Source organism: Helianthus annuus, chromosome 3 (genome assembly GCF_002127325.2).
Source record: "Helianthus annuus cultivar XRQ/B chromosome 3, HanXRQr2.0-SUNRISE, whole genome shotgun sequence".
NCBI lineage: Eukaryota > Viridiplantae > Streptophyta > Magnoliopsida > Asterales > Asteraceae > Helianthus > Helianthus annuus.
This window is the reverse complement of record NC_035435.2, coordinates 149,291,085-149,317,812: the sequence shown is the minus strand read 5'-3', so window position 1 is coordinate 149,317,812 and position 26,728 is coordinate 149,291,085. Positions and strand designations below refer to the sequence as shown.

Genomic DNA, 26,728 nt, shown 5'->3' with positions numbered 1-26,728 from the left:
CAGCAAGCGATAAAAGAAGATATTTTGATACTGCTTCAACATGATGGAACTGCACATTCGATCTGGACAGAGTTGGAAGCAAAGTTTACTGGAAGTGACGATATGCTTAGGAATAAGATGTCTCTCATGAAAAAGGAATTTGATTTATTTAGGGGATTGAAAAATGAAAGTACCAAGCAAATAATTGATAGATACTGTAACTTGGTGAGAAATATGACGAAACTTGGTGTTAAGAAAGATACTGATGAATTGATTGAAAAACTTGCAGATGCACTACCATATGAAACATGGGGAACATTTCTGATGATGCTGCAGTCAAACAAAACAGATTATAAGAAAATGACACTGGGAGATTTTATCAAGCATCTGGAAGCTCAGGAGATGGAGCAGAGGAAGATCGCTAGGATGAAAAACTATGATGGAGAACATGATATCAGTTTGTACTACAAAAGTGGTGCTACTGATTCTACAAAGTATTCTCCAAAGATCGAAACTGCTTACAGTGTTAAAGATTCTCCTGAGAAAAAGGCATCTCAAGGATCAAACAGCACAAGATTTTCGTCATACGATCCTAACATCTCTGTAACAAAGAATGGTAGAAAACTTCAGTGTAACATTGTGTTAAGCCTTGAAAATGATCAAGACTACACTGAAGATATTGCAAAAAATCAAATGTCTTTGTTAGGGATGATTTTAGAGTCTTATAGTTGCTTTGTTGCAGGAAAGATCGGAAATCCAATGCTCGCGAAAGAGGATTACGATCAAATCGATGCTGAGGAAATGGAATTGATGGATATCAAATGGTGTATGGCGAGTCTGATGAGACGTGCTGAAAAGTTTAAACAAATTACAGGCCGTGATGATTTTCGTGATGCAAACGTTTCAGCTTTGGGTTTTGATAAATCTAAAGTTACGTGTTTTCGTTGCAGGGAGAAGGGGCATTTCAAGAGGGAGTGCAAAAACCGTGAAGCTACCAGAGCCCAGAATCCTTTCGGAAATAACGACTATCACAAGAAGGCCATCTATCATCAAATCACACCACCAGCACAGCAACAGGCACAAACAGCTCATGGAAGAGATGTTGTTGATAGAAAGGCATGTGTTGTAAGTCAGGGAAAATATGATAATTTTACCTGGGAAAAGTATCTTCCGAAAGACAGCAAAGTGTGTTGGGCTGAACAAGATGATGAAAAGTTGGCTGAAGGTTTTACTTGGGATGATTTTTGCCCGGATCAAGAATTTATGGCCAAAGAGATGTCCAAAAACACTTCTCATGCTTTCTTTGCTAACGCTTATGATTTGAAATGTGCAGAAAAGTGCTAGAAAAGTCATGGAAGCTGCTGAAGAAAGACGAAGGAAGAACAAAGAAGAAGAAGAAGAAGAGGAAGAGAGATTGAAAGCTGAAGCAAAAGCTGAGAAAAAGAGAAGAGCTGAGTTTTTACAATCAAACAGAAGTGTCAAAGAAGTTCCAGAATATGAAGTGAAGATTGATGCAGAACGAGTTGAAGTTTCTGAAAAGTGCATGAACTGTGATTCGTTAATCAAACAAAACAATGAGTTGTTGCACAATATTCACAAGTTGAAAGAATCGTATGACACAATGAACAGAGAAATCAACAAATATACTGATTCGAGTGGTGAACAAGCAATGGCGATGAATACTTTGAAAGTAGCATATCTTAGACAGCTGGATGATGCTAACTTTCATATCAAAAAATGTGCTGATTTAGAATTGGAGTTGGCAACACAGAAGATAGAGACTGAGAAAGTTAAAAAGTTGTTAAACAGTTACTCATGTTCTTCTTTTGTTGTTGACAGGATTTATCCCGTAGTGGAGAATTTGAAGACGTTTGAAGAAATGAAAATGTCTGAAGAAGAGAAAGCTGTGACTGAAGATGAAGGAAAAGTGAAATCTTCTGGTAAGAAATCAAGTGTGGTCTATAATAGATGTCCGCCCCCGGTCGAATATGGATTTATGCCTCGAAATCCAAATTCTGAAAGACTCAATAAAGCAATCAATTTGCAATGGGAGTCTGGATCGTCCGATAACTTGCCAGAAAGTATTGATGTTACGTATACATCATCAGACACTGATCATGAGTCAAAGTTGATAAAAAGTGTGGTAGATCAGGTGTTAGACAAAGATGACAGTGAGGAGTCAAAACCGAAGTCCAAAACCGAGTCAAAGTCTGAGTCAAATATGTCAAAGTCGACAAATAAAAAGGACAAACGGGTTTATGATAACGAGTTTTTATTTTCGAAATCTAAGTTGAATGATGAATCGGTCAAAGTGGCATATACTTTGAAAGGTTCTGACAAATTATATTCTGACGAGAGTTTTCCAATAAGAAGTGTCAGATTTGAAATGATTCAAAAGGTTTTCAAAATAACAGAAATTAATATTTCTGAAATAAAAGATTTAAATCTTTCCGGAAAACCTAAACAATACACTTCAAGAGTTCAACAAAGAATTAACAAGAAAATGGGTTACAATTGTGGTTATAATTTCCAAAAGAAATCAAACCATAATCGTAATTTCAAAAAGAAAGGTCTTGGTTTTGTTCCACCGAAAAACTATAAAAATGAAAAAGTTTATAAACCAAAAACTGTGTTTGTTTCAGGGAAAACATCAGAGGATGAGAAAGAACAATCATTCAGAAAGCAGACGAATCAGGAATTCCTTGCCAAGAAGCAAGAAGCGTTAAAGAAGAATGTTGTTCAGAAGAAGATAGAAATCAGAACCTGTTTTCAGTGTAAAGCTGTTGGTCATGTTGCTAAAGATTGTCCAAAGACATTCAAACCAAAACAGGAAGTCTCTGGTAAAATGAAAGAAAAAGTTGTCGAGAAGACTGAACTGTCAACCCGGAAGTTTACTGGCTTTGAAAATTCAACTTTTGAGAAAGGAGAATGTTCAAAGAGTGCTTCAAAAAGGAAAGATAATGTGCCAAATCAAAAATGGGTTGTGAAAGGTTCAGGTAATAGTTCTGGTAATGAATCTGATTCCATAAAATCAGAGGAGCCATGTGTTGAGAAAAAGATTGAAAGGAAAGTTCCAACCATGAACAATGAAAATTTTCCACCGTTATGTGCTGAAAATTTTATGAAGAAAGTTGGAAAAGTGGAAATTTCAAATCAATTTTATTCTGACAAGAAGAAATTTGATGTTGAAAAGACTTTCAACGGAAATGTGAAACGTATCTTTGGACAAATGGTCAACGGTAAGGCCAAAAGTATCAAAGATTTTTATGCTTCCAAAGGACGTGTTTACAAGTCTGTTGAAAGAAAAGATGAAAAAGATGTTGTTACACTCAAGGAATGTCAGGCTTGGGTGGATATATTTTTCAAAGAATAAAAACCTGACTTGCCGGAGATCCCAAGTTGGTAATCGTGGATCATGAATCGGCATCTTTCTTAATCTGTGTTTAAGGTTTTGCAGGACTTGCCGGAACTCCCAGATTTGTAAGCGTGGAGTAGGAATCGGCACCTTGAGAATTCAACCAACTGATGGTAATTGGTTGAAAAACAGGTTTGAGTTGTATGTTGGTGATTGTGATTCAGAATTTGAACTAGGTTGATCTTACAAGTGGTTAAATCAAGGTCACTAAATTGAACTTGAGTTAACTATCATTCATAAAATTGGCAAACAATGTGATGATTTGATCCAAAATTTTACAAGTGGTAAAATCAACAAAACTTATTTTCCGGAAAAACCATTCTGATTAAAACAAACTTAAGTGTTTTGAAATCATTATGGGAAAATAGTTTGTTGTGAGAGGGAGTTCTGATTGTTTAAGCCAAACTGATGGAGAATTGAAGCGATTCGATATCAGTTGTCATGTTCTGTACAGTTTGTTTTCAATTTTCATTAGATGTATTTGTATTTTAGGGGGAGTATATTTTCAGAAAATCCAAAAACATCAGAAAATTTGAAAAAGACGAAAACATGATAAAACTGAAAAATGAGTTTTTGTTGCATAAAAGAGGAAATGATAGTACATCAGTAGACTATCACGACACGCTAAAGAAATGTATAGTCAAAATGTGATAAACAATCTTACTGTGGATGTGTCAGTAGGTTTTCGCACATTTAGTAAACTGTAACGAGATATAAACCTAAAAACAAACTTGCTTATTCTGTTGGGTAACAAAACTGCTTGAATATATAGGTAACCCCTGAAATCTTGTTTGAAAGGTCCCTTATTCTGAGATACTAGGTCTTTATGCTCAGTGATATCTGGGGTATTATTCCGGGACTTCTGCTGTATGGAAGTACTGACCTAGTCCCCGGATAATGCTTTTCGCAAAAAGCTTTGAAATATAAGCTCGCCCTCAGCAAGCTGATGAAACAATAAAATTGATAGTCGCTGTTGTTGTAACAAAAGATCCTCTAAAGGGGACTCACCTAAAGTCGAAGCCGTCATCTCTCTGCATATACGGAAGTATCGACCTGAGCTATCACGGCCCTCGCACATAACCCCTTTACAGATATCAGTTGTGGTATACTCACCTGTAAGACTGAATATTGGGATCTGGATACGGGAGTATATTCAAATAGTGGGACACACGGGTAAGTTTAAGTATCTAAGACACTAATTGAGTATCTCGAAACAGTTGAAATTTGTGTGAAAATTTAAGTGGACAAACATACTGACAATCTAGGTAAATTGTTTAGAACTTAAAATGTAATCAAGCTTAACAGTGTTTGTGATATGTCTCAAAATCTGATATGATCCTCTTGCACGAACTCACAAAAATATTGTCTGTAAATATTTCGTTTCTGCATTTAATTCTATTCAAAAAATTCAAAAAGATTTTTGGTGAGTTTTAACATAAAATTTTGAAAATTCAAAAAGATTTTCGACAACTGGTATTGAAAAGCAGATTTTCAAAATTCTGAGTGCTAAACATGATGAGCAATATTTGAGGGGGATTGTTTGTTTGGAATTTAATGTTTTCATAATCTAACCCTAAAATGGTTCATCTGGTTGGAAGATCTGTAATTGTTTTGATAGAGATTCTGAATAGTGCGAGAGATTACATTTGAAATATGTATGTGAGAGAAATTTACTTTGAGGTAGAGTTTTTGCAGGACAGGATGAAAAGTTGCTAGACAGAAAGCCAGACAACGATCCTAAAGCTGATGATGCTGATGATCTGAAGAAATGCCAGCATATCGCAAGGGGGAGTCTGAAGACCTGCAAGAATAGACTGAGAGTGAAGCTCAGAGACAGATCAAGACTGAAGATTGTGAAGACTCGACACTTCAGACTCGTCAACATCTGAGGGGGAGTCTGTTGGTGCAGTCATCTGTCATCTTCGTCTGATGTCGAGTCTCGTCTAGGAGTGGATTTGATCAAGCATGACATCACGAAACAAGATAATGAATCCTGGCCTTTTGAAGCAAGTGTGGCCGTTTGGATCAAGCCCTTCCGTTTGAGATAGTTGATCGTTTGTATGTGATGTGTGTCGTTTGAATTGTGACCGTTTGAGACCTTCCCTTTGAGTGATGCATGTCCGTTTGAGCATGTTCAAACGGTCAAGCTTCTAGTATAAATATCATTCAAACGATGTCATTTGTAACAATACGAAAATTTGATACCGATGTGCTGCCGGTATTTCCTCTCATTGTAGACATTGTTTATTGAATGAAAAAGAGGATTAAAGTGATTTTCTAGCTGTTTTCAAGTTCGTTTCTTAGTTTCCGCCTCTGAAACGGATTAGAGCTCTTCCGAACGACTCATTCAGGTCGCGAAACCGATCCTACATAAGAGGTAACAAATATCCCAAATGCCCATTTTCTTATCATTGATTACAAACTTTCTTTTTATTTATTTTATTTTTACGAGCCACAAAATTAACCAAATACCCATGGACGACCTCGGTATCTTACCATCACCGTATTATGCCAACGATGGGTGCATTAGCCCAACGTGAAATGTAGAGTGATAGTATCTTATCGTGTTTTCTAAATATTAAAACTTGAACTAGTGTATAAATCGGCTAGAAATATACCATTTTTTATACACTCCAATTCACGTCAAATAACGAGCTTTGTGATTAAAATGTTTTATAAATGTTTTCCCTCGGTTAATTGTTTTTATGACGTATTGGTTAATTAGGCTTTATTAGTCCTGCGTAGGCGTATGGCGTTTTATGAGTGACGTAGAGGTATGACACGTTTTAGGTGTTGATATAAAAAGCTCGAGTGGAATTTTAACCTATGATTTTATCATTAGGTTTCATACCTTAGTGGTGACGGGAATATGAGGGTGGTAGTTGTCGGTAGTTGACATGCTTTAAATCTTGTATGTGTGTCTATGTGCTTTTATGTGATTTAGCATCCTTGGGGTACTTGCGGGTGGGTTAAACGAGACACGAAACATCATTGCCCATTGGGTACGACAAGTTCTATTAGTTATTGTCCTTGTGATACAAAAACTATCAGGCAGGTGACAAACTCTTCGGGGTCAAATTGGTGGTGATGAAACCCTGATGAGGGCAATGATGATAGCCTACGGGCAAGAACTGATGTGTTAGGTTCCCACTTTATGTGCTTATTTGTTTCATGCTAGTCTAAATGGTGGGTAAATGATATTTATTTGTGCAGTTGATGAATGATGATATCTTATGCGGGTGACAAATGATCTTTAACTATGTGGGTGATGAATGATGTATTATTTCGTAGTTGTTGAATAAGGTTAGGTTATAATTGAATTTATTGTAAGGAATATCTTGTATGTTTTGGGGAAAGAGTTTTGATGAGTAATCATACTTAACGATAAACGAATCTTCTAGACCATTAATTGTTATATCCTAGATACGGGTTGGTTTGGTCAATCGCATGTGAATTAAGACACATTGAGGGTTGTCCTTTGGTGTTTAGTTAATCTAATCCATATCGGAAAGGATTACTTGTAGGGTTGTTGGTCGTATGTTATAGGTGGAGTTGCCGGTCGTTTTGGGTGACGGGTTGGAGTCATTGAACCTTAAATGGAAGTTAACATATTTTAATACAATGTTAGTGATTTTATAACGATGGTGGTTTGATATTAGAATAAAGGGTTTACGACAAGTTTTAATTGCTTTAACTTAAATTATTAGAACTCACTCAGTATAGCTAGCTTTTGCACGTATGTTAATAAGGCTGCAAACGAATCGAACGAACACGAACAAGACCTTGTTCGTGTTCGTTTGTTAAGAAATATATGTGTTTATGAACTGTTCATGAAAACTTCACCAAACGAGATTTTATGTTCATGTTCTTTTATTAAGGAAATGAGTGTGTTTATGTTCATTTGTTAATTTTAGGCAACAAACGTTGATGAACACAAACTAATGCTTGAGAACACAAATGGAAATAAACGAACACAAACAAGTGTTTATGAACAGAATATATAATACACTAACACTTATTAAATATTTTATTTGTCGGAATTTTAAAGTATTTAAATAAAATATAAAAACTAAAACACCACTAAACTGTCGAACATAAATGAACAAATGCGGTCTGTATTTAGTTCGTTCATTTAACTAAACGATCAGAATTTCTTGTTCGTGTTCGTTTGTTTAATAAACGAACGAACACAATTAAACTTCCAGCCGAATGGTTCACGAACTATTCGTCGAACGTTTTGGTTCGTTGCAGCCCTTTATGTTAGATTGTTTGTGCAGATGTGTGGTTCGATTCGGTGTTGTTCTTGGCTAAGGGATGGGATTACTTGGGATATGGTGGAAGACATTTGGTTTGTTAATGGTTAAATAACATTTTCAATTTAAATAAGTCAAGTACCGATTTTAATTGAAAATTTCCGCTGCATATTTTGAGAAAAGTCTTATTTTAAAACAATACACTGCGATGTCACCCGACAGTAAGGTGTCCAGTTAGGGGCTTACATTGGGGGGGGGGGTTTCATGTTAAGATATTGTAAAAGTCATCGAAGCACGAGCATGATGTTTAAATTCTAACCCATCTAGGGGGAATGCGGGAAAATCGTTGCCAGCATAGGCTTAGTTTACTTTAGTTTTTTTTTTTTTAACATCCAACAAAGCCCAACCAACTGGGTTCACCCATAGGTAGAAGGTTACTCATTCTGGCGATCGCAGACAACGTTGATGATCCGACTCGTCAACAATTCTAGGGGAATCCGCCGCTCAAAAACACACTGTGGTAAAACCTTTGACTCGTACATGACATTTGATCACGAACAAGAGTCCAACCAATAATCTCCTTTGAAGGAAGTTATCGAGCTCCGCTAAAGCACTGCCCCTTTAGTCGCTACTCCAGTTGTTATATTAAAAAATCATTAAACATTCATTCTTATTTAATTATTAATTTACAAACAAAAGAGTTTTATTTATATTTATTATAAACACAAACATAAATGATTCGTTTACTCAATCTGCGTTAAAAAGCATTTACTCTTATTTTATTATTTTATTTACTTTTTTGAAACCCCAACATTCAAGTTCCTATTCAAACTTTCATTTTCACCTCATATTATGGGGGAAGTAACATATTACACCTTGGGGTTTGATTTAAATTTTATTTAATTTCAAGTATAGAATATAGATGATGCATTTTTAGAAAAAAATAACGTGTATGTTTCGTTACATAAACATATTGTTGTAATTTACTTTAATTATTATTAAGATGATTTTTATTCTTACTATTAAAATAATGAAAAAAATCAATATTACCAATATAGTCTTAAATACTACCAAAAAAGAACTCAACTCGATCATTTGTGGAAACTCCTCTAAAAAGATCAGGTGGGTGAAATTGTTCATTAAACACAGAGATATTGTAAACATAGAAGACATTAGTCTTTAAGCGTTTCATACATCTCAGATTACTAGAAAAACTATCCTTGTGCATAATATATCAACCAAAAGGTATGTTTAAAGTGTTATTAAGACACATGACTACATGAGTATAATCAGTGAAGAACACGACGAGATTCTTAACAGTTGGCAATAGTGCCAGGTTGATAGATTAACTAATTAAAACTGATGAAACCCAAACATGATTTATATATTTATTCGTTTAAAAGACATTAACTTTAATCTGAGCACACACAAAAAATCATGTAACCCTGCTTTTATCTGAACAAAGTGTTGACACGTTGTAAATGGTTTGTCGAATCATAAACAAGTTGGAGAGCGTTAATGGGCTATTATGTAATCGAGTTAACGGTTTGACAGAATAAACAGTTTAGTTTTAGTACAACTTTTTTTTACGAAAGTTTTAGTATAACTTAAACACACTTTTCTGTTACACGGGTTAAAGACGTTAACCAAAACTCAAATGTCACATGTGCCTTACTCTACTATAAAAGACTCGTGTTTTTCCATAAACCAAAACCGAAGGAGTTATCATGACAAATAATGAAACTTGAGAGGCGTCATATGATTTACATTATACTTCAGGGATCTTAATCGAACCTTATTATTCCTTGCTCCCCATAAATACGTTGCACACCTTTTTCACACACACATATCATATTACATACATATTTTAGTTTTGATATCATATTACTTATATGTAATATATACACACAACAAACATATATCTAAGCTTACACCATTTACAAGCACAAATCTTTCTGGATTTCTGTTAAACAAATAAGAAAAAAAATGGTTACATTAAGAACAATCCGATGCACATTTGTAGTGTGTGTAATGTTGTTTCTAAACATCAAAAGTTCTGAAGAGGTGAAGATAACCCTTATTGAAAGTGCTGTAGCCAAAGGAGCAGGTGCTGATCCGTTTTCCTATTTTTATTCATATTTTTTTTTTTTTTTGTAACAGAAAGTTGTGATTTTATGAAGAAATTATGAGTTTTGTGATGGTGCAGTTTGTTTGGATGGAAGCCCACCTGCATACCAGTTTGATAAAGGATTTGGAGATGGCGTCAACAATTGGTTGGTTCATATGCCGGTATGTCGGAAGTTATCGACGCGTTATATTTTCACAAAATAATTAGATAAATTTATCCATTAAACACATGATTTTCGGGAATATCATATGAATGACACCAAAGTGTTTACGTAAATAGCCATATGAGCACATATTTAGAAGAGAGAATCATGAAAGTATTCATTCTTATGGAAGTGTGCTATATTCGGGTAACCATATCCGATAAATTTCACAAATACAGTGGCATATCCAGTAATTTTTTCCACCGGGTTCCTTTTGGTAGATTATTCGTATCATTTTTTTTCAAATCATACAAGGTTTCCACTTTCCACTAAATTTTTCCGAAGCTGATGGGGTTCCCGGAAACCCTCAAAACACCCCTGGATCTGCCCCTAACAATCATGAAGTTCGTGTATCAACTTTAAATAACATGAATGACAAAATATAACTTTAAGGGATAAGTGGGAAAAGAAGGGTACACGAATTTGATTCTCATATGATTTTAGATTCAGGGATGTCCATGAATTTGAAAAGTAAATGTTCTATTTTTTGTCTACTTCTCTCAACGTGAACTTAATATGCCAGTCAACTTTGAGAAGTAATAAACTAATAATGAATTCTTTTTGTTTTCTACATGACTCGATACGTATTTTTAGTCGTGTATCCTCCAAAAATATATTAATTTAAGTGACCATTTTCATGATTTTCTCTAGATATATGTTTGACTCTTTACAAATTATCACATGAAAGAATAATTAACTTACGGACACAAAAATCTTCATTGGTGCTTTTCGAAGCTTAAAACGCGACATGTTGCTGCCGCGTGTCACCTTCTCATTGTGGAATACGAACTACACTTTTTGAATATACATATCATGTTCTCATAGGATTTACGATTTTTAGGTAAACGTGTAATAACTCAATTTGAAATTAACAAAGTGGTTAAGTGGGTGAGATTGGATGTTTGAAACTACGATACATGATGGTCTCTAGAGACTAGAGTGGATGAGTGAGTGAATGAAAAATAAGGAATTCTTGAATACCCATTATGGTAGCATATTTGTGTGAGATTTTTTATAGAATGATTTGGTAATAAAAATACAAATAATACAAATATAAATAAGGTGAAAAAACAAAATAAAATTACATGCAACGGCTACAAGTAGTGTCGAGCCGAGTCAAGCCAAAACGATAGGAGATGGGACGGCTCAGCCGTCTGATGAGCTTAGGTGGCCGGCTAATCAGTCGTTTGGCTACGTGTCGTTGTCGGCTAAACAAGGAAACTAGCGGCTACAGTCGGCCACGTGTCGAAAGGGGAGTGTACTTGTGGTGGACCCCACTTCTGAAAATTCTAAATTCCAGTGTAACGTGGCTCGATCTAGTTGAATTGGTCCAAACAAAACTGAAAAGTGAAAAAAATGTCTAGTTTAGTAAACCCTTTAGTCAACTATGTTTAAAGTTGCAATTTTCCCTTCTTATTAATAAGGCTAGTCAAATGAACCCAAAATAATTTGAGTCATTATTTCCATAAAAAAAAGTTGTGAGATTGGCTAAATGTAAATCTTGAACGCTTGGTGACCGAACTATAATTCTAATCTATATTATGATAGCTACGTTATCTTACATTTATACTTGTGTGTGATACTGTATCAGGGAGGAGGATGGTGTCATACGATAGAAGATTGTGTTAAAAGAAAAACGTTAATCTACGGATTAGGATCATCCAAGTTAATGCCAGAACTGAACTTCACAGGGCTAATGAGCAATCAACAAGATCAGAATCCTAGTACTGATCTGAACAAACCATACAAAACCAAATCTGTTTTTTTTTTTTTTTTTTTTAAGGTTTATTATATTTTTAATGTCAAAACCGTTATATTTTCAGACCTCTACAACTGGAATCGGGTGTATATGAGGTATTGTGACGGGGCATCATTTACAGGAGATGTGGAAGAAGTTGATCATGTATATCAATTATTCTTAAACCAACCGTAAATCAAATTAATCTTAGTTATATCAAAGTATAAATTTTAAATTGTTACCCTTTAACTATAGGACAATAACCTATACTTTAGAGGTGCAAGAGTGTTTGATGCTATTGTTGAGGAGCTCATGAGCATTGGAATGAAGGATGCACAAAATGTAAATCACCTTTCTTCTATTAACCAGAAAAATACTTTATACCTTTATAATTATGTTAGAAAAATGATGCAATTGACTTTTTTTATGTTCAATATATTTTGTTAAAGTCCAATAAATATGTTGCTATGATAGGTTCTTCTCTCTGGGTGTTCCGCTGGTGGTTTGGCTTCGATCCTGAATTGTGACAAGTTTCGCGGATTCTTCCCACAAAATACTAGAGTAAAATGTGTTTCCGATGCCGGTTATTTTCCTCATGTGTAAGTTCAATGATTTTTCTCTCGCACAAACACACGCGCATATATTTTGCTTTACCATGCCATGTTAACACAACACTAATGCAAATGTTTGAACAGGAAAGACCTCTCGGGAGAGTATCGCTTTGAACAATACTTCGACAAAATAGTCACATTACATGTACACATTCTCTCTCTCTCTCTCTCTCTCTCTCTCTCTCTCTCTCTCTCTCTCTCCAAGTTCGAAGTGCTTACCTTATCTCTTGTACACAATGAATCAAATTGCTATTATTGTAGGGATCAGCAAAAGCTTTACCTTCCGAGTGTACTTCAAATATGAACCCGGGATTAGTAAGCGCACTTATCGGTCTAGTGTGGTCTTTCTTTGTTTTCCTTGTTTGATTCAAATTTTACTAACTTACAACATTCAATTGCCATTGTAGTGTTTCTACCCTGACTTCGCTATGCCTTATATCAACACGCCTATCTTCATAGTAAACTCAGCTTATGATACATGGCAGGTCAGTTCTATATTAATATTTCGTGATATTCGATCATAACTCATCTCTCATTAATGTTCTTATTTTACCATAAATTTAATCAAGGTATCCAACATGTTTGCAACAAATGAGTCTGATCCCAAAGGTGAGTTCACCAAGTGCAAAAATGATTTGAACGAATGCTCGACAACCCAACTCAAACGACTCCAAGGTGATCAATACAGTTACCTTATTTCATTCAGTTTTGATATAACCTTTTCGGTTTACAATTAAATGTATGCTTGTTATTATGACCTTGTTTTCACGTTTGTGCTATAGATTTTCGCTCAGACTTTTTAGGGTCGGTTTCTTCAGTTACTAAGAGTTCAACCGAAGGAATGTTTATAAACACTTGCTACACTCATTGTCAGACCGACCAATCTACTTGGTTCGCAAATGCTACTTCAAAACTTGATGATAAGGTAAAATGTTTCTTTACTGCTTGTGCTTTGGCAATTTGTAATGAATCTCAATAGCTAAACTTCTACATTCATGTTCTAAAACGAGAGGTGTTAATTGCAGACCATTGCAGAGGGAGTTGATGATTGGTTTTATGACAAAAGTGAGTTCCAAAAGACTGATACCGAGCATGTCGATCCACACTATTGTTAGGCTCGCTATGTATGAATGATAATGACACCATAGTCATTTACTTGATGGAATAAGTTATTGTTATTATAATTGAAATCATTTACTTGATGGAATATAATTGAAATTACAATAAGATATAATATATGCTAGGGTATATATATATATATATATATATATATATATATATATATATATATATATAGGGTAGGGCTAGATAGAAAACCCTATCTATATAAAAAAACCCTAGAAAACCCAACCTCCCGACATTTTTTTTTTTGAAAAAAATAACACATGTAATATACATGTTTTTAAGAGTTTTGGGCCAAAAAAATCAAAAAAGCGCCGAAGGGATAATTTAAAAAAAAAAAATTTCAGCAACTTTCAGCATTTTTGTCTAACACATGTTAGGCACTGAATTTTGTTTATTTTTAAAAAAAAAATCCCTTCGGCGCTTTTTTGTTTTCTTTGGCCCAAAACACTCTAAAACATGTATATTACATGTGTAATTTTTTTCAAAAAAAAAAATGTCGGGAGGTTGGGTAAAAATGGGGGGAGATTTGGGTTTCCAGAGTTTTCTAAGAATTTGAGGGTTTTCTATCTAGCATTACCCTATATATATATATATATATATATATATATATATATATATATATATATATATATATATATATATATATAGGGTGGAGTTATTGTAAAAAAGACCAAAAGTGTGAGAAAGATAAGAAAGAATCTCAGCCATTAGATCTAAATTAATTGAAAATGGTATGATTGTAAATGCATTAACAAATTCAAATATGGTAATCCTTGATTTAAGGATTTGGAGAGAGAAAATCCTTGATTTAAGGACTTATAACCGTCCATAAATATAACACCATTCAGAGCATGTTCATACATGGTGTTTTAAATATAACACCATTCAGAAAATATAACACCATTCAGCACAAATATAACACCATTCAGCACAAAAAAACACCATTCACATAAAAATAACATCATTCAGCACAAACATAACACCATTCAGCACAAAAAAAAACACCATTCACACAAAAATAACATCATTCAGCAAAAAATATAACACCATTCAGCACAAAAAAAAAACACCATTCACACAAAAAAATAACATCATTCAGCAAAAAATATAACACCATTCAGCACAAAAAAACACCATTCACACAAAAAAAATAACATCATTCAGCACAAAAATAACACCATTCAGCACAAAAAATAACACTATTCAGCAGTAAATAAAATAAACACCATTCAGTACAAGAATATAACACCATTTAGTAAAAGAAATATAACACCATTCAGAAAAAGAAAAAAAATACCATTTAGAAAAGAAAAAAAACACCATTAAGAAAAGAAAAATAACACCATTCAGAAAAGAAAAAACACCATTAACAAAAGGAAAAAAAAACACCATTAGTGAACAGAAAAATAACACCATTCAATAATCCTTACATCTCTGTATCATCTTCTTCTCCGCTGCCGGCACCACCACTGCCGGTCCGCCACCGCCATTACAAGTGGAAAACTCACCTTCCACATTTTATAGAATTAAAAATTCACATTATATTACAAAACCCTATTTTATTTTTATAATCACAAACAAACGCCAACAACAAATTCACTTTTCCTTCTTCTCTGTTTACGTTTTCAGTTTGCACATATATTTGGCATAAAAATCATTGGTGGTGACCACAGGCTGCGGAACTACTAGTCGATTATCACGCTTCATCTGGAGATTTTAGACGGGAGGCCAGGTACTTTGGTGATTGAATCATTTGTTGTAGGTGTGGATGAGAAAGTACCAAAAATCAGTTAACGCTCAAGAAACCCCCAATTGCTCAATTGCTCACCTGATTATTCCTTCTCGAAACTCTCAACCGACTTTGTGTCTTTATTAACCGCACCGATCAAATTCCGGTCACAGTGCGCCGTTGCAGTTACTCATAATAATCACCGATGGTGCTCACCGGAGACGACGACGTAACAAGGGATTCTGTTCTGAATATGGAAGAAGAAAGAGAGAGAAAGAGAGAAATTAGGAACGTATGATAGAGAGAGAACAAAATTGTAGGGATTTTGATTTACAAAATGAAGATAAAAAGACACAAATGCCCCTAGATATTTCAATTCAATCCAAATTAATAAAAATATTATATATTTTGGTCCCTATTGATCTCAACCATTAGATCAAAAGATCTAATGGCTGAGATTCTTTCTTACCTTTCTCACACTTTGGGCCTTTTTTACAGGATCCTAACTCTCTCTCTCTCCCTCTCTCTCTCTCTCTCTCTATATATATATATATATATAAATTGAAAATTGAAAATTTATTGGACCATCACTAAAAAAATTAATCTTACAACTTATTACGCCCAAAAAACTTTTATTTTTATTCATATATAAAATCTTATAATATATTGGGCTCATTAGTCACATTTTGATCCATATCAATTATCCAAACATCTATCTAATCTAATTTATTAGAGCCTCTCTATAAACATTTGATCTTACAACTTATTAGGCACAAATAATTTTATTTTTACCCATATCTAAAATCTTATAACATATTTGACCATTAGTCCTATTTTGATCCAAATCCATCATCCAAACATCTATTTAATGTAATTAATAATAAAAAGTTTTAAAAAAATCAAAAACTAAAAACTAAAGATCGATGGTGATGAACTTTATATGGAGATGAAGTTATTTGACACGTTAGAAACCAGTGGATTTAGCAACCCTACATTTTTGCTATGTTTACTGCTACAACGTTTCGTCGTTTAAAATATAGTTTATATAACTTGTTAGGTCAAATGGACTTTTTTTTTCAGCTCGGCCAAGACACTTAAATCCTTAGGGACGGCTATATGCTATCGTATTTTAGTTCATTTGAGAAGAATCTTCTTGCAAGAAGAAAAATAAATTAATCTAGGCCCTATATTTTTTTGATCAATGATTGTGAATCAAGATATAATTTTGTTATACTTTTAATTAATGCTTTAATTAATAAGGGTAAAATGCCAAAATGGTCCCTGAGTTTAGGCCACTTTTACAACTTCAGTCCAAAAATAAAACTTTTTGTATCTGGATCATGAGGTTTCATTTTTGTTGCCATTTTCATCCAATTGGCAAACTGGATTAGAATTTTCTGTTAACTTCTCTCATTTTTGTCGATTTCCTCATTTAAATGAAGGCTATAATATATATTTTAATTAAATAAATGTAGAAAACAACAAAAATGGAGAGAAGTTAACAGAAAAATTCTAACTCAGTCGATAATTAGATGAAAATAACAAAATGGGTAAATTACTTTTTGAGTCCCTGTGTTTTATGTGTTTTAACTAGTTGAGTCCAAAAACAAAAAGTTTAACGACCTGAGTCCCCATAAACATTTTCTTTAACCATTTGAGTCCAAATTTCTAACACTGTTAAAATTATTCTGTTAACTTTTGTTAAATGACTAAATTACCCTTTTAATTAAAAAACTATTTTATTACATATATATTCTCTAGATCAATATCAGGTCATAAGTAATGACCAAATTCTCTAGAACTTTCTCTCTCTCTCTACCTAAACCATCTCCATCCCACCACCATACCTCCACTGTCAACACCACCGTCGCCACTTCACCTCCACCGTCGCCACCACCACTACACCGTCACCACCACAACATCCACCACCGATGCACCTCCACAACACCCACCACAGCTGCACCTCCACCGTCACCACCACCGCTGCACCTTCACCGTCACCACCACCACTACACCGTCACCACCACAACACCCACCACTGCTGTACCTCCACCGTCACCACCACCACTACACCGTCAATACCACAACATCCACCACCAATTTTTCAACAACAAGACGATCTTCAACAATTGAAACATCATCATGGTAACAAGTCACACAAACCCGATCCCCATTTCGCTTAATTTCATCATCATATTCTTCAGTTTCTTTATCTTGTTCATCCAAGACGGATACTAGTTCGATGGTTGGTGAGGGTAGCAGAGGTTAATGCTTGATTTCATATGCAACCACTAAATGATCCTCTTTCAGTGAAGAAACATCGGTCGAGTGGAATTATGAAATTTAGAAGAAATATATGAAATTAATTGTATTTAGAGACATAGCCAGTATACATCAGTAAGCGAATTGACATCCTTTGCAGAAATATCCCCATGATTTTCATTAAAGTTAACTCGTCCTTCAAACGCACTTTTGTAGGATCGTCATCTTTCTGCTCCTTTTGTTCAGGTGATTTCTAAGAACAAAAAATGAAATAAAACTATATTAATATGCTTCAAAATATGTTACTTTCACTGTCCCTTCAGTAAAAAGAACAATTAAAAAGTAATTTACCCAATATGGGTGTTTGTTGATGTGGGTTTTTTTACAGGTAGTGTTCAGAGGAAGAATTGAGTTTGGGCATAGTGTTTGTTGTCTGTTGGGGTTGGGTTTTGTAGGATGTTTATTCTTTTCTTGTCTGAGATTTTGGGTGTGTATCGGTTCTGTTATGTTGTTTGTGGCTGGGACAATTGTTGGTGGTTGAGGGTGGTGGCTGGGGATGGTTGTTGGTGGTGGCTGGAGAAAGGTAGATAATTTATATTTATATATATTATAATATTAAAAGTAAAAGTTAATGCATTAAAGTTGTACTCATGTGCATACAAGACTTGTACTTTGTGTGTAAATGACCAAATTACCCTCGTAGTTAACAGACTTGGTGGATGAAGTTAGAAATTTGGACTCAAATGGTTAAAGAAAATGCTTATAGGGACTCAGGTCGTTAAACTTTTTGCTTTTGGACTCAACTAGTTAAAACCCATAAAAGATAGGGACTCAAAAAGTAATTTACCCTAACAAAATTGTAAGTGCAATGTTGTGTGACATTTAAGTCCCCAAAATTGTTAGAAAACATACATAAGTAGCCGAAGTAAAGGAAAACTCAAACTTAAGGGACGCAATCTGTAAATCAAGAAACCATCAAGGAGTAACATCTCGCCACAATCTCTCCGTCAATTCATCCGTGCTAACACCGGCGACGACGACGAGGTAAATATCTTTCATACTCACCTAATTATTTTTCAGAATCATTAGCAGTTGTTCCATTTGGTTGTTAATTGTGCTGAATACACTACTGTCATATGTGAATTTGAGTTAATTTTTTGCTTACGTGATTGGGGATCTTGCGAATTTTAGACGATTTTAGGTTACGATCTCAACATAATACAATTTAACTCTTTAATTCCAGTTTACTTTTGTAATTCGCGTTACAATTGGTAATCCTACTGGTATCTAGATTATGAAATTAGGGTTTTTTTCTCCATTAGTATCTGTAGAAATGATTTTGAATTTGATTATAGGTTTGTGATAGAATTGATGTGCAAATGTAGTATATTTAAGGTGTATATCAAGAATCTTTGAATTTGAGATAAGTTGGGATAATCTGTTGGAATGAAATGATTATGATTTATAAGATCAAACTTTTGCTTAGAATGATAACATTTTGGGGCGGCAATCCTTGACACAACCCGAACACGACACGAACAAACAGGTTTTGGGTCGGATAACATGACCCGTTTTTAAAAACGGGTCGTGTTCAGGTTGACCCGTTTCAAAAACAGGTCGGATTCAGGTGGACACTTATAAAAATGGGTTGACCTGTTAACCGGTTTAAGTATTTAGAAAAGAAAAACTAATATATTTTTATTTTTATGTTTTCTTTTTTTTCATTTTACATTGTTAAGTTATAATAAGGTTAGTTTTGTCACGCCATATCATCTGCTTGTCACACTTATGCTCACTATTAGACACATTACCAATAACCCGCTTATAACTCGTCAACATGTAGAATCATTTAAAAAGTTGGTTAAACGGGTCGTGTTCGTGTTGACCCGAATTTATGCATGTGCGGGTTAGGGTTGAAATCTTTGACATGAATAATAATATGGGTTGGATTCGGGTTCGGGTTGCACATTTCAACCCATCGACCCGCAACCCGTCAACCTGACACGATTCACATTCCTAAATTAACAATGTGGATAATGGTGTGATTTCTATTTGGCAAAATGAAAGGTAAAATGGGAACCCCAGAGACCTCTCGTGAACCATGTCCGGACCGAATACTAGACGATATCGGTGGAGCCTTTGGCATGGGTGCCGTTGGTGGTGCAGCCTTCCACTTCTTGAAAGGCACCTACAACTCTCCAAGAGGCGACCGCTTGTTGGGCGGGGTTCAAGCGGTGCAGATGAATGCTCCACGCGTTGGTGGCAGTTTTGCGGTCTGGGGTGGACTGTTCTCCACTTTTGATTGCACAATGGTATATGTCCGCCAGAAAGAGGATCCTTGGAACTCGATAATAGCCGGTGCTGCAACCGGAGGGTTTCTCCAGATGCGTCAGGGACTCGGTGCCGCCTCCCGGTCTGCGGTTTTCGGTGGCGTTCTACTTGCTATGATTGAGGGAGCTGGAATCATGTTGAATAAGCTCATGAGTGCACCCCAGAATCTTCCTCCGTTGGAAGAGACTGTGCCGCCTAACATGGGCGGTGCACCACCCATGGGACATCTTTCTAATCAACCTCAAGTAAACATGAGTAGCATGTCGCAACCACCACCACCACAACCGTCATCGTCATCATGGTTTGGAGGGTTGTTTGGTGGTGGAAAAGAGCAGGAACCCGCCACGAGCAGTGGCAGCAAGACGCAGGTTTTGGAGAGCTTTGATGCTCCAAACCCGCCTTCATTTGAGTACAAATGAATAGCAGCGAGTTGGTTCCATGAAAATCATTCAGGAAAGATGTATGAAGTCGTATTTCTTATTTATTTTTTTTTTTTTTGTGATGGAACAGGTTCAATTGGTAGGCTCTGTTCATATATTTTATGCAAGTTTTTAATTGTAGGATGTTTAATAGTTTATGATTGACATAATGAAAATTATCATATTTTATCTAGTTTATAACATGCTAATTGTATCGGACTTAATTTTTTTCTGGGTTATTATGATGCACTTTTTTTTTTTTTTTTTTTTGCGATTTTTAGAACAAAGGACATAGAGATTATCTATATGGAAGCCATTAATAGTTTTGTAGGGCATGTTACGTTGCTTTTTTAGTCGTAGAAAGCCAAATTCAAAAATATTAAACTATAATCTTGAACTCAAGACTCTTTTATCATTTTCTTTTAAATTGTCACGTGATCCTAATATCTTATATTGTAATAAACTATTGACTTATTGACTTAGCTTTTTGAAATCAAAATAATGTTCAGATAAGTGAAAAGTTCAAAATAATGTTTAGATAAGTGAAAAGGACTTTTTAAAACAATTTTTTGTATAAGGTAGAAAAGTCATTTTGAAAAACTAGGAAATCTTAGCTTTTTGAGGGTATAGGGAGTGGTTAAACACTTTCAATAGGTAAACTTTCAAATCGACCAATCAAACAGTGTCACGTCATTTTACCTATTATGTTTACCTATTGCTCAAAAACGTTGGCGGTGGTTAGACACTTTGGAATAGGTAAACTATTTAAAAAAAAGTAAAAATGTGTGATTGGTTGAGAAGGCATGGATCCCACCATACACCCCTCTCTCTCCCCTTCCCTCCCTCTCCCCGATTCGGTGAGCTTTCACCGATTTCTCCCCCAAAATCGGTAATGTTGAACGGTAAACAAACTTGGCGGTGGTCAGTGATCGGTGCCGACCCACCTTTACCGCTCAACACCGTATACCCTGAAACTCTTTTTAACTTTTCATGAAATATTATCTTTTCCCACCTCATAAGCTCATCCAAACACTTTTTTAAAACGACTTATGGACTTTCCCATCTTATAAGTTTATCCAAACACTTTTTAAAAACTTATTTTTGATAAGTCATAAGTCAATAACTTTTTTTTCCAAAAAAATCATTTTTAAGTTACATAAGCAATCCCAAACACCCCCTAAAATTAGTATCACACACTCTATTTTCTGCAAAATAAATTGGTGACTAGCTAAAGTTACTTTGTGTCCTCAACAGACATTCTCATGACAAATGGTGTTCTTCATAATCAAATAGTTAAAGAGTTTAAGTTATACATGATGAAAATTGATGTATTTATCCTAAAAAACTTAAGATTGTTTAAAAAATAACTAAAGTACTTTGTATTGATAATGAAATGATTTAACTAATTCCCACACACATATTTAACTAATTTTGGTTTTGGATTCAACTAGTTAAAACCACTAAAACTCAGGGACTAAAAAGGAATTTAGTCTAAAAACAATAAGTAATTTCTAATGTGTACCCTTGTATTATCTTACGATTGCATTATTTACATCCATTAATACACTTAAAATATATAAAATATATTATGCCATGTCATCGTGTCGTGTCGTGTTATGTTATGTCTGTCGTGTTATTCTATAATACACTATATTACATTATTTTAAGTATTACATAATAAGAAAAAGTTTAATATACAAAAGTTCTTAACGTGTGAAGCATACGCGAGTAAATCATAACATGCGTAATTATGAATATAACATGTGTGATTATAGTCACCATGCATGATTATGGTTTTTATTTATGCGTGATTATAGTCACCATGCTTGATTATGATTTTTGTTCATACGTGATTAGAGTTTGAGTTTAATAACATGTGTAGTTTTACGCGTGTATCCTTCGCGCATTAAGGACTATCGTAGGTTAACCTCCCCTACATAATAATAACAAATATTTAAATAACTACGTTATCGATATCGGCTATAAAATTGTGTTATAAGATATAAGTTTGGACACTACAATAACTGTACTTTATCATTGGCTTATTATATTCATCAAAAGATGTCATGATACAACTGCTATGTTCTATTGCATGGTTCACACCTCCCATCATCAATTTAGTTTGCTAAAAAACAATAATAATATTTAAAATTTCAATATAGTTCTTTAGGTTTTTTTAAACGGTAAACTTCATGTATAAGGTTATTACACTTTCTAAATAGGAGATTGTCGTATTGTCTCACTCTGATCAGACTATGTTGTCTTAACAGGACCCACGCTGGATTCAAAGTTTGGCTTTTTTGGGTGTTTCCCCGGGAAACCATATCGCCGGCTGCCACTTGACAGTCATTGTGCCATCACAAGAGCAGAACTCTTTGGTGTAACACACGGTGGGACGAAAACCCGGTTGGGCTTGAGAATCGAACTGACAACCTCACATAAGGCCTAGTTCAAATCCTTTATTGTATATATCCACCCCATATGACACAAGTAGGAATTGAACTTGAGTCTCCGTTAGAAAACCCAAGTCTCCATTAGAAAACCCAAGTCTCCTACCACTTGGCCACAAATGAGGGAATTCGTCACTTTAGTTGTAAGAGAGATAAATGTGGTAATAATAAATGAATAAGTACGTTTGAAAACATATTTCCATCATATAAATTAGCAACATTTTGTTGCTATATGTAGTTGTACAATAGGCTTAGGGAGTATTTAAAAAAAAAAGTTGATTTTTCAATTTTAACCCTTTTGATTTTTTTATTTTTAACACAAAGTTTTTCAACTTTTACAGTTTAATCACAACTTTTTTTTATTTTCAACTTTGGTTCCCCATACATTTAATCTTTCGTAACGTACGTGTGGGGTTCGACGTTTTTTCGTCTTATTATTATTCCCATTTGACAGGCCCGTCGCAAAGCGTCTATTTTTCTCCATTTGACCGGTTCGTCGCAACGCATGGGTCCTAGATCGACTTAGTTATTATTTTCTACATTTTACGTTTCGGTCTAATTTTTTCATATTAACACACTATAACGGATGTGCGTGGCACAACGATTTTACGTATGCTTTTCGTTTGGTGTTATATTTTCCTTTTTTTATTTATTTTATTTCTACGAGCCTTTACGATATTGGTGGTCACTGGCAGTGATGTGGCATTAGTGCTACATGACACTATTTTACGAACGTTTTTAACCTATTAAGTTTTTTACTAATAATTTGTTTCGATTTTATCCTTGTACCTCCTTTACTTAAAATCTAATTTTACGTACATATTTATATGTACATGTCGGTATGGATCTGATTTGCTCTACGTTTCGACGAAACTTTTTCTAAGAAACGAGTCATGTCAAATATAATACGTCTTTGTTTAAAAAACATTTTTATGTGCATATTTTTATGTACATTTCGCTATAAATTTGAGTTGGTGTACGTTTCGACAAATTTTTTTTGCGAAACGAGTCAGTTCAAATATAATATGTTTTCGTGTTTATTTTATGAATGTTTCATAAAGTTTGTTTCGAATTGACTGGAGTCAAATTGTGGTTTCTTTTTTTTTTTTCATTTTTTTCAAAAGCTCCAATTAGTCCCTTATGATTAAACGTGGCAACTTTTCTGTTATACCCATCACGTTTTCTGTATATGAGTCGGGTCACATATGATATGTTATAATTGTACAATATAAATTCGATTTACTATATGTTTTGATCCAGTCACGTTGCTTATGTTGGTTATATTGACTTCAATCAGATATGTCAAAACACGCGTTTTCATATGGTTAACGCATCATATAACATTTTCACTAATCCATTCGATGTTCACGATGTATGCGCGCCGCAACGCGCTCGGATGTTATTGCTAGTTAATCAAATTTGCCAAAAGGATGAGAACAAGTATACCTTTATTATGAAATACTATTTATTATGTTTGATTAGAGTTATACAGTTGCCTAATTAACATGATTATATTCAAATGAACGTGTAATCCACAAAACATGCATTATAAAGAAATTATGAGATTACTTTATCTCTTGTTCTCAAGAGAAAGTGACATCAAGAGCCGAAAATAAAATAATTTAATTTTTAAAATTTATGATAATTTTATACATGTATTTTTAGTGAAAAAGAACAAAAATACATTTACATTTAATATCTGGATGTAATTTCTATTTTGAGAGTTGGTAGTTAGGCCAGTGGGTGTGGCTTAACGCCACCCCAGCAACCATAGCGCCTTGGGACGTCATCGTCCACACCTCTGTAATTAAAAGGGGGGGGGGGCGTCCTCCTTCCGTCAGCATGTTGAGCAACCTTGGCATTTTCGAAGTTGATGGTGGTTAAATGGGGGCGCTATAGTGTAAAGTGGGTAGTTAAACCATACCCTCCAAGTTAAAGGAAGGGGTTTTAAAGCCTCCTGTGTGACGTGGCGCTGAGATGAGGTGATAAAGTCTCTAGGAGCTTTATACCACATCATGTAGCCTTAAATAATTCTCACTTTCAATTAAAAAAAATAGTAATATAAAAAGCATGAATCATCCTACTTAAAAATAAAAATTAATATATGCAGTTATGCATAATGTAACGTTGTAAACCCATATTTAGTCAAAATAAGCAGGGCCGGCTTTGGGCCCGGCAAACACGTGCCGACGCCCGAGGCCCAAAATTTCAAAGGGCCCGAAAATTCTTTATAAGCTTGTATATATTTATTAAATTATATATTTAGTATATTTATCCGTTTATTATGCAAAAAAGTAATGTTGGTGTAGTGGCAAAAATCATCTCAAAACAATATAAAGGTCTCAGTTCAAGTCTTTGGTCCATCACTAAGTTTTTATTTTTGTAATTCATTTACCCTTAACCATAATTTTGGGCCCAATTCTTTTCGTCGCCCGATGCCTAAATTTTTTCAACAGTTTTCGAAGACGGCTCTGAAAATAAGATAAAATATTTATGATTAAAAATGGAATGGGTTGGGTTTGGTGACCGAACCAATGGTTTTCAAAGGTTAGATGTAGGGCTGCAAACGAACTGAACTTTCAGCGAACAGTTCATGAACCGTTCGGCGGGAAGTTCGTTTGTGTTCGTTCGTTTAATAAATGAACAAACACGAACAAAAAATTTCGTTCGTTTAGTTAAATGAACGAACATGAACAGGCCATGTTCGTTCATTTGTGTTCGTGAACGTTCGGTAACGTGTTCGTTTACGTTCGTTTGTGTTCGTTTGTATGTTCGTGTTCGTTTGTATATAGGAATATATACATATATATATATATTATTTTATTACCCAACTTATATTATATTATATTGTATGGCCCAACTTATATTTTATCGTTTGTTTATGTCATATGTGTTGAGCTTACTTGATGATGGTTGGACGAATTCAAGTTTATTTTGGTTATAGACGATCTCAAGGTTATTTTGGTGGATTAAATGGAGACTTAAAGTTTAAGATGAAGTTTTGAGACACTACTTTGTGTTAGTTATGTTTATAAAAATTATATATTAAGCTACTCAAGTTTGGATAATTAGCTTGGTATATTTTGGGTGGATCTACTTAGTGTTTTTTTTTGTTATGATCATCTTCGAAAGTAAATATATGTTCGTTTGTGTTTTTTATGTTCATTAACGTTTGTTTGTGTTCGTTTGCGTCTATGTGCGTTCATGAACGTTCGTTTGTGTTCGATACCTAAATTAACAAACGAACACAAACGAACACGAACAAGTTCATTTCCTTAACAAACGAACATGAACAAAAAATCTCGTTCGGTAAGTGTTCGTGAACTGTTCGTGAACACATGAAATCCTTAACAAACGAACACGAACAAGGCCGTGTTCGTGTTCGTTCGGTTCGTTTGCAGCCCTAGTTAGATGATTACAAGATGAGTGGGACCAAAATTGCGAAAGGGAAATGCATCCAAACAGTCGGAACAAGAAGAATAAAAGTATAAAACCTTAGATCTGAGTTTCTATCTTAAAAACATAATATATTTAAAATTGTAAAAGAAATTATCTAGTTCAGAAGGGGGTGACGGCGCAGTTTGTTGCTCGTCTACCTGCTATCCTTATGTAATTTGTCCTGCTGAATGAAACAATTATAATGATTATTGGTTTTTAAAATAAAAAAAAAAGTTTAGAGCTTTAGATAAAAAAAATAACTTTAATCTATTTATGCAATCTTTGGTAAATCAAAATCATTTATATGTTCATTCTTCAACTAAGTTTGTGAGACTCGCTCTTCTTTCAAACAAATCCGAATCAAGTTAAACCCTTCATATGGTGTTCAGAATTCAGATAGAGAAATTGCGCTAACATCACAAAATATGATAAGACTACGGATTTTAAACCTAACGGTTAAATCTCTCAGTCTCTCTATATATGATCATAATGTAAAACCTTTCTATCATTGTCATGGTGTATAATAAGAGTGAAAGGGAATATAGTGACAAAGAAAATGGAGATGTAGTTTGGGGAGATTAGGAGATCACATATCAAAATTTTCGGCCATTAAGATTGCCTCTCGAAGCCTATAAATGCACCCCCTCG

The 26,728-nt window shown here is 34.5% G+C and overlaps 2 protein-coding genes across 3 annotated transcripts; both read left to right on the top strand.

Annotated features, from left to right (window-relative positions):
* Positions 1 to 9,660: 9,660 nt before the first annotated feature.
* On the top strand, positions 9,661 to 12,850 carry LOC110932224 (pectin acetylesterase 7). The gene is made up of 9 exons (XM_022175576.2): positions 9,661 to 9,754; positions 9,854 to 9,936; positions 11,569 to 11,701; positions 11,801 to 11,880; positions 11,971 to 12,057; positions 12,190 to 12,314; positions 12,411 to 12,471; positions 12,588 to 12,641; positions 12,734 to 12,850. Exons 1-9 carry the CDS (start codon positions 9,679 to 9,681, stop codon positions 12,848 to 12,850), a joined length of 816 nt encoding a protein of 271 aa, XP_022031268.2. The 5' UTR covers positions 9,661 to 9,678.
* A 4,116-nt stretch (positions 12,851 to 16,966) lies between these two features.
* LOC110930035 (mitochondrial import inner membrane translocase subunit TIM17-2) lies at positions 16,967 to 20,416 on the top strand. 2 transcript variants are annotated; one of them, XM_035987574.1, is made up of 4 exons: positions 16,967 to 17,577; positions 17,659 to 17,688; positions 17,831 to 18,486; positions 19,510 to 20,416. In XM_035987574.1, the coding sequence occupies exon 4, from the start codon at positions 19,515 to 19,517 to the stop codon at positions 20,190 to 20,192; it is 678 nt and encodes a 225-aa protein (XP_035843467.1). In that variant the 5' UTR covers positions 16,967 to 17,577; positions 17,659 to 17,688; positions 17,831 to 18,486; positions 19,510 to 19,514; the 3' UTR covers positions 20,193 to 20,416. The 2 variants fall into 2 exon arrangements, with proteins under 2 accessions (XP_035843467.1, XP_022028938.1); XM_022173246.2 differs by having other exon boundaries at positions 16,967 to 17,688.
* The last annotated feature ends 6,312 nt before the right edge of the window (positions 20,417 to 26,728 follow it).

What these genes read in the sequence shown, in the direction of transcription:
- LOC110930035 (XM_035987574.1), top strand. Translation starts at nt 19,515, where the DNA reads ATGGGAACCCCAGAGACCTCTCGTGAACCATGTCCGGACCGAATACTA.
- LOC110932224 (XM_022175576.2), top strand. Translation starts at nt 9,679, where the DNA reads ATGTTGTTTCTAAACATCAAAAGTTCTGAAGAGGTGAAGATAACCCTT. An exon ending in ATTGGTTGGTTCATATGCCG is followed by an intron (nt 9,937 to 11,568) that starts GTATGTCGGAAG and finishes ATACTGTATCAG; the next exon opens with GGAGGAGGATGGTGTCATAC. An exon ending in ATGTGGAAGAAGTTGATCAT is followed by an intron (nt 11,881 to 11,970) that starts GTATATCAATTA and finishes CTTTAACTATAG; the next exon opens with GACAATAACCTATACTTTAG.